The sequence below is a fragment of the Schistocerca piceifrons genome, chromosome X (assembly GCF_021461385.2).
Source record: "Schistocerca piceifrons isolate TAMUIC-IGC-003096 chromosome X, iqSchPice1.1, whole genome shotgun sequence".
Taxonomy (NCBI): Eukaryota; Metazoa; Arthropoda; class Insecta; order Orthoptera; family Acrididae; genus Schistocerca; species Schistocerca piceifrons.
Window position 1 is genome coordinate 225,608,961 of NC_060149.1, and position 14,737 is coordinate 225,623,697.

General features: G+C 40.2%; 1 protein-coding gene across 1 annotated transcript in view; it reads right to left on the reverse strand.

Annotated features, from left to right (window-relative positions):
* The window catches only part of LOC124722264 (glutaryl-CoA dehydrogenase, mitochondrial-like), a 43,540-nt gene that overhangs the window by 7,518 nt on the left and 21,285 nt on the right, over nucleotides 1–14,737 (reverse strand). The window contains exons 4-5 of the mRNA XM_047247452.1: nucleotides 7,852–8,012; nucleotides 7,644–7,766 (exon numbers count right to left, since the gene is read on the reverse strand). Coding sequence (XP_047103408.1) covers nucleotides 7,702–7,766; nucleotides 7,852–8,012 — 226 coding nt within the window. The 3' untranslated portion in view covers nucleotides 7,644–7,701. The remainder of the gene's footprint in view (nucleotides 1–7,643; nucleotides 7,767–7,851; nucleotides 8,013–14,737) is intronic.

The window sequence follows — 14,737 nt, forward strand, 5'->3', positions numbered from 1 at the left end:
TGCTCTCAGGCACTGGGTGGACTACTTGGTGTTTGCAAGTAATTGGAAATTGTCCAGACTGCTATCAAGCATTTGAAAGCCGGTGTGAATGGATGGTTGGGTAGACTTCTGTCAAAGGAGCGTGAACTACTATCCTCTCCCACGGGTACTGTTCCTTCTCCAGGAAATACAAGATGTCGACAACTAGACTTTGAGTGGTGAGTCAATGGTTGGTCCAGAGGAAGGCTAGGACTGGGAAGAACTTCAAAGTTCTACACTTATCACTTTTACCAACAGGTTTAAGGTGCTGTCTCCCACTGGAATGATAACTGTTGGGGCAGTAGGACTAAAAAAAAACATTGTTCATTGTTCATTGGTAGCATAGTAGGATAATGCAGTCAATCTACACAGGAAACTGCTTAAAAACACTTCCACATTCCATTTCAAGTGTATGGGGCCCATAAGAATTAGTACTGACATGTATATTGAATGTAAACAAGTAAAAGTAGTATGAATGGTCACAGGTTTGTTTGACTCACAGGAATGCTGAAAACCTTAAACTGGCACACACTTGAATATAGATGCCATCTGTTACTGGTAGTGGTGCATACACATCTTGCTGCCAGCCACAAGCACTAGTCATTTTTTTAATAGAATAATTCTTAGTCTCGCAGCCCAACCAAGATGATGCAGCTGTGCCAAATGAGGACACCACATGGCCTTGTCAACAGAGGTTATTAGTCGAGGCCACTGCAGGACAGCAGTTTTGCACACTACATCTCTCCACAGACTTATGGAGGCATGACACCACTGGCCACTCATGTACATCCCCGGCAGCACAGCCAACTCCTGCCCAGGGGGCAGGAGGTTTCTTCCCATGCACACCAGCCACTGCCAGACGGGGGGTCTAGTGTGGTGGGCACCCCTGCTGTGATGTCAGCAGATGGTACTTGGGGCCACAGAAGCCATAGCAGCATAAAATTTGCACAATGATGGTGCAGGGTCCATGCAACCAGCTTATGTAACAAGGTCACTGGCACGATGTAGTGCCGCACCGGCAACAAGGGTTGTGCGGGCAGACAGCCAAGCAGAATTCGGCAGCCAGCTGGACACTGACCCTATGCATCAAGCAGTTCAGATGTGTCAATAAAAGAACTTGTTACATTTGCAGCTGCCGTCCTCTGCCATCTGGGCTCGACCTCAGCTCCACCACCCATTTGCAGCATCCTGGCTTCTAGTCACCGCACCCTGCACCACGAGCACTGTACCTTAATCAGTCCCACAATCAGCAATTATTTTGTCAACACATCAGTGAAAAGATCTGTGCTCAGCTGTGAAAATAAACGTGTATGAACTTCCTTGTGTAGTCAGTCAGTGATAGGTGTAAATATCGATAAGTGAGACATGATTGTTGAACCTGTTAGAGCGCTATCGATGAGTTATCCTGCCACTGTTAAAAGTCCATTATATTCGCTAACTAACTTGGCCAACTAGTGTTATTATCTGGAGAGAAAGTGGACTGATTAGATGAGTATTACTAATGAAATTATTTTTATAAACTGCTGATACTACGAAAAAGTGTGAGAACTGGTCATCAGTTGCGTGCAACTTAATCTGAATAAATAAGGAAGAGTATCAAAATTAAATCAATGGTGTTACATTCGTCCCTGAACTGTGAGAACACCAACTAATACAATTTCAGGATCTGAGACTAAATTATTCATGCACCACTGAGGACTTGCAGCGACACTGCCAGATTGGTACCTTAGTAAGGTGGACTTTATTATTATTATTATTATTATTATTATTATTACTATTACTACTACTACTACTACTACTACTACTACTACTACTACTACTATTTTTATACGCAAACTATCAATGAACTGAAGTGACATGTAAAGGAAACGGGTCAATGCTGACACATCAAGAGTCCCAGAATCACTCCTCATCAATACGTACTTGTCAGAAGTACAAACAATGGCTTTATTGTGTTCAGGTGTGTCTTTATTGTTTATAGATTGTTTTTGTTGTGAAAAACTGTAGACAATCATTTCATTTCACACTGACTTTATAATCTGCAGAATATACCAGCCACAAACAAGAAATGCATGATAATATTCTTCAAATTACATAGACGTACACGACTGCTGCATTTGTCTCCCTGTCTGGAGTGCGGAGATTCCTGTGCCTACATGGGGCAGCCTGTGTGCACAAATCAGAAGCCCGTGTGACTCTGCGAAGTTGCATTCACCCCCTCACCTCTCCGTTCAATGGCTACATGCACCTATAGTGCGCGTCATTTATGTTGGCGGCCATGTTTAGGTTCGTTCTGCGCATCTGACATCACAAAACACAATCAGCCAATGAACAGAGAACGACGTTGCCAGATCTCGACTGCAGTGCAGAGCATGAATGAGTGGTTTCAGTTTTAGAAACGTTCAGTCATAAATAAAGTAAAAGAACAAAATCAATGTCTTGATAGCAGACTTTCATTTATAGAAAGTTTGGGAAAAACATTCTTTATACCAATTGCTTCATATTCTATTAATTAATTAAACCTAACAAGTAATAAGACTCCTAATTCAGGCGATAGCAAGGAAAGGTGTTTGTATCAATCTCACTAACCGCTTTTTCGCAATAAAGAACGGCGGTAAGTGTTTATTTCCTATTTTACTTCGACGAAGCGTCAGTAATTCATAGTCATACCAACAGTGTTTGTCAGTATTTCGCATGACGTGTTAGACTCCTCATGTAGTTACATTGTAAGATGAGCTGCGTTAGCGTAATGGTTAAGGTGTTGGGCTACTAAGCAGAAGGTTGTAACGGTTAAGGTGTTGGTCTACTAAGCAAAAGGTTGTAACGGTTAAGGTGTTGGGCTACTAAGCAAAAGGTTATGAGTTCAAACCTTGTGCGGTGCTTAATATTTTCTTTATTTAAAAACAATATCGCAGTGTCTTACTTCACGAATTTTATTCGTTTGAATGCAATTTTTTGAAATTTCTAGTGCTTTGTCTCTTCATTAACCCTTTCGCTGCTGCAGACATGTGCTCCTCGAATTCCATGCTGTGCATGATTTTGTCATCACTGGACTGCTAGCCTGTGTAGACACATGGTGTTCCCACTGCTTTGACACACTTATCATTCGATTTCACAAAAAGTATTTGGCCCAAAAATTAGATTTTTACACATCTTCTTGACTGATATCTTCCCCTCATAAATGACTTAATTTTGTTTCGATGTTCAACACAGTTATTGTGCAGCAAAATGTAGTAAACCATTGCACGAAATTTTGAAGAGTTTGCAGAGGTAAAAGTCCATAGAGTATACTTTCTGTATGGTCGATTTTAGTTGCCACAATGTTGAGATTGAAATGTGGACAAGATACCTAAATTTCATATAAAATTTACTGTATAACAATATCTCATTTAATTTAAGTACCACATAGGTGTCATATGTAATATTGAGAAATATTCCATCTTTCGCGACTGTAACAAAAGTTTTATTTACACTGGGCAAGTTTGGCTTTATTTTAAAGCACTTCAATCAACAAAAGGTATGACACATACACAATGGTACTCATGTTCTCTTTCTTGTTTTTGTTCCACAGTTGCAGTTTTACCAATGGTACTGAAATATATTCCTCTTCTGCAACTGTAATAAGCGACTTATTTAGACCAGACACATTTCTCTCTTTTGAAGCATCTTCAGAGGACAGTATTTTGTCTCCTCCATTGCCAAGTCACCTTTCATAGTTTTGTGCTGCGGTAACACAATATTCAATGTTTGTGTCGGCTGATCAGTGTTTTAGCAAATAAATGCTGTTTGTGTGTGCCACACACAAAAATTATATTTGACATAGCTCAGAACACTTCACTGATAGATGGAGTCCTAATGTTTTTGTAAGTCCACAGTTTTGTATAATGTATTTTGTCTACTTCCTTTTGATCACTTGAAGTACTTTTAAATAAAGCCAAACATGCCCAGTGTAAATAAAACTTTTGTTAGTCACGAAAGATGGAATATTTCTCATTATTACATACGACACCTATGTGGTACTTAAATTAAATGAGATATTGTTATACAGTAAATTTTACATGAAATTTAGGTATCTTGTCCACATTTCATTCTCAACGTTGTGGCAACTAAAATCAACCATACGGAAAGTATACTCTATGGACTTTTACCTCTGCAAACTCTTCAAAAATTTCGTGCAATGGTTTACTATATTTAATGCTGCATAATAACTGCGTTGAACATCAAAACAAAATTAATTCATTTATGGGGGGAAGGTATCAGTCAAGAAGATGTGTAAAAATCTAATTTTTGGGCCAAATAGTTTTTGTGAAATCGAATGATAAGTGTGTCAAAGCAGTCAGAACACCATGTGTCTGCACAGGCGAGCAGTGCAGTGACAAACGCGCACAGCGCGGAATGCAGGGAGCACGTCTTTGTATCAGCGAAAGGGTTAATGCGGCCGTGGTAGCTTTACTTCATGAACTGCGCGCTCGCCCCTAAATGTAAGCTTAGGAACTATTCTATCCTATGGCACTGCTTCTCTTGGTGCGTGCATCGTGTGCAACTGGCAATGCAGCAATCTCCCGCATCTGGGCGGGCATGCGCGAGCCGCCAAGATAAAAGAATTGAACTATCGTGCACACATAAAGTTACACAGATGTAAACACACCTTTACAAGCAGGTTAGTTTACATGCATCTAGCAGTAGTTTTGTCAGAGAAAGTTGTTGTTGCATCAAAAGAAAACTTCACCTGATAAAACAATAAATTATGAGACAGAATTTCTTCCCAGTGCCTATTTTCTGGGGGCAAAACTGTTAGTACGGCCAAAACATATAAAATTATACAAAAATACTCTAGCTTTCAAAACTATCTGCTGCTACTGCTGCTGGTGTGTGTGTGTGTTTTGTATGTTCCACATCTTCTCCTAAACCAGTGGACCAATTTCAACCAAACATGATATACATATCCATTACTGTCAAGCAACAATTGCTGAGGGGTAAGAACCACCTACCCACCACAGTTCAGGACATATGACTTCATTAACACTGAGATGCATGAAAAACTGCTACATTGTGCATGACATTTACATTTTTTACTCCTTTGCTACTAACTCTATTCACAACACATTTTGCAGACACTATCCACAAAAGCTGCTGAATGTAACTATAAAATTATATCATTGTATGATGTACAGATCAGGAGAAACTTTTGCATCATGCATGACATTTAAATAAACTTGTTCTTAAGTACTAAAACACTCCTAGTCAAGTCAACTTAAGGTAATCCCTTACACCTGCTTGTGCTTTTGGCATGTTTGAACTGTGAAGCACAAATGGCATTAGACGAAAACTATAGCTGCCTACAGAGATATGGAGAGGCATTGCCATAGTGATGTTCACAAAACTGCACATCTCACACCAAGTATACTGCTCAAATACATACAAGGTTTCATTTCTAATAGAAAATTGGCAAAATTAATATCCACGCAATGCTGGGTTTGTCAGCTAGTAAGTCTATAAAAATCAGCAGCAGGGTGCAGTGCTGTTTATGAAAGAAGACAGTATATTGAACATTTCAGAAACAGAAGTCAGTGTTTCCAGTAAATGTTCAGTATTTATGAGAAATAACATGTTCTTACGTAGTACTTGAAAGTCAGTAATAAAAGTTAGTGTGATCTTATAATCTTTTAAATGAACAGATGCATCACCCATGGGGCAAGTGAACAGCAGATCTATTTCCTAATTCTTGTCAGTAAACTTTTACTTGTGTTTTCTCTTTGTATCAAACTGATGTTAGACATATGATTTATCTATGGATAAACAATAAACTAAATAATTGTGGCTTCATACTTCTACAAACATTATTCATTGTATAGGAATCATAGCCAGAGTTAGGAAATTGTATGTCCTGTTCTCCTCATTATACACTCCTGGAAATTGAAATAAGAACACCGTGAATTCATTGTCCCAGGAAGGGGAAACTTTATTGACACATTCCTGGGGTCAGATACATCACATGATCACACTGACAGAACCACAGGCACATAGACACAGGCAACAGAGCATGCACAATGTCGGCATTAGTACAGTGTATATCCACCTTTCGCAGCAATGCAGGCTGCTATTCTCCCATGGAGACGATCATAGAGATGCTGGATGTAGTCCTGTGGAACGGCTTGCCATGCCATTTCCACCTGGCGCCTCAGTTGGACCAGCGTTCGTGCTGGACGTGCAGACCGCGTGAGACGACGCTTCATCCAGTCCCAAACATGCTCAATGGGGGACAGATCCGGAGATCTTGCTGGCCAGGGTAGTTGACTTACACCTTCTAGAGCACGTTGGGTGGCACAGGATATATGCGGACGTGCATTGTCCTGTTGGAACAGCAAGTTCCCTTGCCGGTCTAGGGATGGTAGAACGATGGGTTCGTTGACGGTTTGGGTGTACCGTGCACTATTCAGTGTCCCCTCGACGATCACCAGTGGTGTACGGCCAGTGTAGGAGATCGCTCCCCACACCATGATGCCGGGTGTTGGCCCTGTGTGCCTCGGTCGTATGCAGTGCTGATTGTGGCGCTCACCTGCACGGCGCCAGACACGCATATGACCATCATTGGCACCAAGGCAGAAGCGACTCTCATCGCTGAAGACGACACGTCTCCATTCGTCCCTCCATTCACGCCTGTCACGACACCACTGGAGGCGGGCTGCACGATGTTGGGGCATGAGCGGAAGACGGCCTAACGGTGTGCGGGACCGTAGCCCAGCTTCATGGAGACGGTTCCGAATGGTCCTCGGCGATACCCCAGGAGCAACAGTGTCCCTAATTTCCTGGGAAGTGGCGGTGCGGTCCCCTACGGCACTGCGTAGGTTCCTACAGTCTTGGCGTGCATCCATGCGTCGCTGCGGTCCGGTCCCAGGTCGACGGGCACGTGCACCTTCCGCCGACCACTGGCGACAACATCGATGTACTGTGGAGACCTCACGCCCCACGTGTTGAGCAATTCGGCGGTACGTCCACCCGGCCTCCCGCATGCCCACTATACGCCCTCACTCAAAGTCCGTCAACTGCACATACGGTTCACGTCCACGCTGTCGCGGCATGCTACCAGTGTTAAAGACTGCGATGGAGCTCCGTATGCCACGGCAAACTGGCTGACACTGACGGCGGCGGTGCACAAATGCTGCACAGCTAGCGCCATTCGACGGCCAACACCGCGGTTCCTGGTGTGTCCGCTGTGCCGTGCGTGTGATCATTGCTTGTACAGCCCTCTCGCAGTGTCCGGAACAAGTATGGTGGGTCTGACACACCGGTGTCCATGTGTTCTTTTTTCCATTTCCAGGAGTGTATTTTCCACACACAGTCAAACATCAGTTCAGTGTCAGTTATTATTAATAAATTTTATGGACAGAAAACTAGAACTTACAGTGTTGACATAAAATTTACACTTCATATTTCAGGTAAGTGTGACTTGGTGGTAAAGTGCAATCTTTGGATTGGTGACTGATTTACTTTTTCTATTCCAGGTAAACTTTGAGTAAAACACACTGGATATTCTCATTCAGAATACAGCAATAAATAAATAAATATGTACAGTATTATTTACATATTTTAGAATCACAGTGAATAAGTATTGTCACACATACCTCAGAAAATACAGCAATGCATAAATATTCAGTAGCAACACAATATTTAGTCCAGTTTTTAGCTAAATGCTTGTATTCCAGTTATAGCTCTCCCAAGAATGAGAGCATGGATATCGTTAGTACCTATAACAGATTGATCAAGTGCAGTTGTCCATTATTTGCATTCAGGAAACAAAGAGGAAAAAGACAGAAAAGTATATGACCTTACCTTCATATGTATTGACTGATTCCAGATTCAGAACATGTCTAATAATATGATATTCATCAGAAATGCCATTCCCACCCAACATGTCACGGGCAGTGCGTGCAATGTCCAAAGCTTTTCCACAGGAATTACATTTCAGTATTGATATCATTTCTGGAGTACACCTTAAAATAATATGTACAAAATGAAACTTTACTTATATGGAGAAAATGAAGATGGTTTAATATGTAAGTGAGAAAGTGAGGAATTTGTGTAAAATCTTGAGAACAGCTATTTTTATTATATTATTATGAAACACGCAATAACAAATGGCTTTTCATGTAAGACAACTTTTGTTGGTGAAACTGAAGCATATAATTAGGAGACCACTCTTGCATCACAACATCCAGTTTCATACTACACCTAGTCACCTAATAGATAGCTGCCTCATCTTGACATACAAGACAGCTGCACATTATCAGAACATGGAGTCTCCATGTCCCCAATGCATGGTTAATGACACCCCAGACCAATTCAACTGGGATTATGTGCAATCAGGACATCAAATATCCCTCAAACCACTGTAGCGTGATTTTGACCTGTTGGTATGGATTGTGTTTTCCTGGGAACGCCACATCTGGTAGGGAGACCATAAACTATGAAGGAGCATATGTGACTAATAAAAATACTGGCATATTCCACAGCTTTCATAACGCCTTCTATAACAACCGCAGGTCCCAACAAGGTCCATGTCACCTTTTCCGAACCTTCATCTGAGTTGCCACTCTGCTACTAGGAAATTCATATTTCAAACTCTAATATCTAATAGGTTACAATATAATTAGTTTGCTTTTGATAAATATTAGTGATATCAGAATATGAACATCCAATAACCTATGCTGCTTTTGCAGTAATCATTTCTAGCTTCTAAATTATCAAAATGTGACCTCTGTTGAAGTTGATCAGCAGTTTTCTGTAATCTCAGAATACGGAGTACACTGAATGACTTAGTTGCACTCTTGGCACCTGTCATGCCATGAGTACATTAATTTGAGATAGTTGCTGTGTAGGAAAGAGAGTGGTCCTGTTTTCAAAGTGAACACTTCGGCATGCCACATGACTGGCAGTCATCAAATTTTGTACTGGTCATTGGCATAACAGTTGAGAGCAGGATGTTAAAGATATGCAATATTAGCATATTTTATCAAGATCAGATCATGTGTATATGGCACGTGAGACACTCCATTTGAGGCTATGCAATTGATGGGCTTTTCATATGCCACTCTTTCAAGGGTGTTCCTGAGGACTTGCTTATAGGGAAAATAACTACCACCAATGTCATAAGTAATGAGAAATAACACAGTGATGAAAGAGATTGCCACTAGCTCCTTTAGTTAGTGCAGGTTGTAAGATTTAAGTGGTGGGCCACAGCCAGTTCAATGCAGAACAACAACAATGTCATTTTTTCCTCTGTCATTCCTTAGTTGCTTCAAATTTCATGGAGGTACGTTTCAAAACTGTAAGTCAATGAAAGTTAGATTGTTTATGCCATATACGTTTCACTTCTTTTATTCATGAAGCATCTTCAGTGGCCTGTAATACATTTTTCTTTTTATACATAAAATAAATGTATTATGTAATAGTTACAATACGTTACTATGTTACATTTCGCCATGTCTTTCTCTTGTTTTTTAGATTACAAACAACTTTTATTACACAGATCTTGTGAGGTTCAATTATCATTTGATGTTACTTCCGATTTTCAGTATTGTTAGTCCATATGTGTGGTCCTGTAGCTGTGTTCGTTTGGTCCCCATGCTCCAGCTCGCCGATTTCTGGCAGTTTTTTCACCCACATTTATTACAACACATTACTTGCACTTTTCATTTTGTGATCAATATGTGCTTGTTTACAGTATGTGGTATTGCCAACTATCACCATGTGGTTTATCTTTTGTCTTTTATGTGTGGTTTCATATTTTTCATCTGTTTTGTGTGTGTGTATTTTGTTATGTGTAAATGTTACATTATTTGTGGGAGCAGTCTTCTTTTTCCTTAAGTGAATAAGTGTGTGTGTGTGTGTGTGTGTGTGTGTGTGTGTGTGTGTGTGAGTGAGAGAGAGAGAGAGAGAGAGAGAGAGAGAGAGAGAGAGAGAGAGATGGGGAGGGGGGGGGGGAGAAAGAGTCATCAATTATTTACTCTGGTTAATGTTTCCGATTTCTGTTTATTATTGTTTTAGTGGCTAACTTGATCAGAGAGTTATTGATTACATTAATTAGGTCATTAATTACTTTCTTTTTCATTGCATGGGCTCTTTGTATGTGAAAGTTTTCTCATAATGTCAGGAGTTTTTTGTTGTGACTGTTCACTCTTCTCACATAAAATTATTAGAGTGAACGATCACAACAAAACTCCTCATATTAGAAGAAAACTTCCACATGCAAAGAGCCCTTGCAATGAAAAGGAAAGTAATTAATGACCAAATCAACACAAGCAATAACTCTCTGATCATGTTAGCCACTAAAACAATAACAAACAGAAATCTGAAACATGACAAGAGTAAATAATTGATGGATCTCTCTCTCTCTCTCTCTCTCTCTCTCTCTCTCTCTCTCTCTACACACACACACACACACACACACACACACACACACAATATTCACAAAACACACACTCTCACAATGAACAACAAATTTACATATAACACAACACACACACACACACACACACACACACACACACACACACACACACAATAAATGAAAAATGATAAATGTGGGTGAACAAACACCAGAAATCGGCCAGCTGGAGTATGGGGACTGAATGAATACATCTCCAGAACCACATATGGACTAACAACACTGGAAATCATAACACCAAATGATAATTTAACATCACAAAATTTGTGATACAAACGTTGCTTCTAATCTATAAAACAAGAGAAAAACATGACAAAATGTTACATACTTACATTCTGCAACTACTACATAACACATTTATAAAAACTAAAACTTTGTGTTCTGCCTTATGGCAGGTCTTGTCATGGAGGAAGCCTCATCAGAGAGGTCCACCCCACGAGCGTCTAGGGAAGTGATTCCAGTGGTGGTTTCCTTTTGCCTTCCACAGATGATGATGAAATGATAATGAGGACAACAAAACACCCAGTCCCTGGGCGGAGAAAATCTCCAACCCAGCCAGGAATTGAAACCGGGCCCCATGACATGACAGACCGCCATGCCGACTTCTCAGCCATCAGGGCGAACACACATTTATTATATGTAAAAAAAAGAAATATGTATAACATGCCACTGAAGATGCTTCACAGACAAAAGAAGCAAAAGGCATATGGAGATAAACACACTGCCTTTCATTTAGTTGCATAGATGGAACATACCTCCATGAACAACAATGATGATTGGTCAGCACCCACAATCATCCTCTCACTATAATGTGTAGAAGTCACCACTCTCACATGCTTATTGAACATCAAAGAGCATGGCTATTCATATCATCACTGGACACTGACAGTAAAGAAAGTTACCTGAACTGACGAGCTGCAGAACACACTGGTACACTCTTATGGCGGGGTACAATTACACCAAAAACCAGGTGAGCTGTTTTTCCAAAAGAACACCATTCAGGCCAGTAGCAGTGGTATAACCATATGGTGGACATGTACGTGGAATGAAATGTGGTTCCTGGTATGACTAACATTGTTCCTCACTGGTGAATGATACAACCACCTTCAGCCCAATCAGGTGCACACTAAATCTCTCACCTCCCTCTCCAGGTGACTTGTACCTTTAGAAAGACATTCCCTTATCTAGCTGCTCCCAAATTGGAACACTGCATGAAATGAGAAAGTTTTCTGGTCCTCCAGGTCACCTGACCTTAATCATATTGAGCACATATAGGACACCATATGTATGTTTCTTGGATCCATTTCTGGCCAATTTCTGTGTGTTGTGGTCAACAGTTGAGTAGTTACGGATCAGGGTGGCTATCTACACACACTGTTTCACACAGCCCGAGCAATGACATGTCACTGCTGTCATAAGGCCAAAACGTTTTGCTAGATGCTATTAGGTTATATTCCTCATTACTCCATAATACCTCTTGTATTATGACATCCCCCCTGGGTTACTAGGTGAGCTCAATCTTGACAGAAGGATGTTCATAATATTAATATTATAGGCAATCGGTGTGTGAGGAAATTTCTTAAGCTTGGTCTTCAGTTTTTCCCAATACCCACCCGTCATCCGTTTAAATTTGTTGAAATACTCCAAGACAGTCACTGTGTGAAATGTACTAACTTATCTCATGTTTAAAACAATTTTATTTTAATAGTAAAAATTGCACAATTTAAATTGAGTTTGTTGTATATAAATCAATATCTTGTAGGAATGAGTCATTTTACATTCCATCACAAATTATTTTGTGAATATTGTTATGGCATCAAAATTTATAAGGTTTTTTTTTTTTTTTTTTTTCTAAAATATGCGGATCTGATTTGGTAATTCTTACCCATCACCTTTAACACATTAGAATTACATAAATTCTTCTATAGAACAGAAGGAGGTGTCAAGGAGAAACTTTCTCAGTTTGTTCTCAAATTCTGCTTTGCTGGCTGCCAGACATTTTATATGCCTCATTAAGTGATCAACAATTTTTGTTGCAGCATTACACCACCCTTTCTTTTGCTAAAGACAACCTTTATGGGGAGTATTGGATGTCATTTTTCTTTGTGGTATTGTAATTATGTACATCATAATGTACTGTAATGAACTGCAATGGATTATTTACAACAAACTTCATGAGGTAATAAATATACTGTGAAGCAGAAGTGAGGATGCCCAACTCCTTAAACAAATGTCTACAAGGTGATCATGGGTAAGCTACCACACATTATTCTTGTTGATAAATAATTAAACTTTAAGTGTTTCATGATACAACACTGGAAAATTCTTACTCTCATCAGTAAGTATGACAAGCACACTTTTAGGATCCATTTTAGAAGTTCTGGGCATGTTATTCATCTGCAAATGTGTCACATGACACACGAAAGTCATGTTTTTTTATCAGCAATCACATTAAAGGACTTCTTGAAGTTTTCAACCTCAGATGATTTTCACGAGTATTATACAGGGTGATTATAATTACAGTTAAACTTTCAAAACACTGTAGAAATAACACCACTAGTCAGAATGATGTCAAATTGCAATGGAAAATTATTGGAGAAGGGGAAAAACCTATGGCAGATGAAAAATATAGTATGAAAATTGATCAACAGATGGTGCTTCATGTGACAGAATAGGTAAATGAAAACACCTGTCATGCGCACGACACATTGAAGTTGGTATAAACACTCCAGGTACACGGCTTTTCCTCCTTTCGCATCTGCGATGTTCGCAATGACTGTCTCAATGCAGAATCACGCTCTGCTTGTGAAGCTGTATTACAAGAACGATGACTGTGCACACATCATTCTGTGGAAGTACTGGACACTGTAGGGTTTTAAAAAAGGTGTTGGTCCAATGACTGCCGTGGGTCTGGAGAAAATTATTCATAAATTCGAAAAGACGTGTTCTTTTGGTGAGCAACCTGATAGACAGAGGAAACAAATTGATTCGACGTCAGTGGAAGCAGTGGCCACAGCAGTGCAGGAGGAGACAAGTAGTGGTGTGCAAACGTGTAGTGCATGGAGAATTGCCTGAACATTGGACATACCCATGAGCATTGTGCGTAAAATCCTACAAAACACTCTTCTTTGCGACACATTCAAAATTACCCATGTGCACGAGTTGCTTCCTGTTGACCTGCCAGCAAGAGAGACCTTTGCTTGCATGGAAGTGGACAATGATTGGCCAGGGAAGATTTTGTGGAAAGATGAAGCCCACTTCCATCTGACAGGGTATGTCAATACACAGAGTTTTCGAATGTGGGCAAGAGAAAATCCACACGCAAATCAACCGATTCCATTTCATCCTGAATAGGTCACTGAGTGGTGTGGGTTTACGGCATCATTTATCATAGGGCCATATTTTTTAGAAGAGACAGGTGCTTCTGCTAAGTGCTATGAGTGTCTCTTGCGCAATCTAGTTATTCTAGCTCTCCAAAAGCCTGGATGTGTGGATGGGATCATTTTTATGCAAGATGGCACACCTCTGAACATTGCAAATCCAGTTAAGCAGCTGCTGAAATGCCATTTCAGAATTGCTAGAATTATCAGCCGCCATTTTCTTACAGCCTGGCCATTGTGATCACCTGATCATAACCGTATGACTTCTGGCTGTCCGGCAGCCTGAAAGATGATGTGTTCAGTGTTCCGACTGCAAACTTCGCTGCATTGAAGGCACGCACTGCGCAACACATTCTGAATGTGATTCCGGAAACACTTCCATCAGTTGTGTAACATTCTGTTCCTCAATTTCAACTTGTTGCAGAAAATGGTGGACAGCATACTGAACATTTTTTGGACCAGTCACACAGAAATTAATAATGTGATCTGATTTTGATTGATGCTTTTTGTACGGTTTTTGGTCTCAGGACAATTAAAAACTGATGTAAGTGATGCTTTTTATGTGATTTTTGGCCTCAAGACAATTAAAAACCAATTTTTCCCATCCAATGTGATATGAACTTGCCGTGGTGGATGGGCTTACGTAACTAACAGTATCACACCTGTACACGCATGCAAACTGAGTAGTTAAGTTTGTTTAACGTCAAACGTACACCTTAGGCATTGTTGTATGATTCATTTGTCATTTGTAGTCGACCACTATTAAATTATAATGCTTACAGTGCCATATATTGCTACATATTGTAACTATTTATTTTCTGTCTGCCATATGTTTTCCCCCTTCTCTAATAACATTCCGTTACAATTTGACGTCATTCTGACTAGTGGTGTT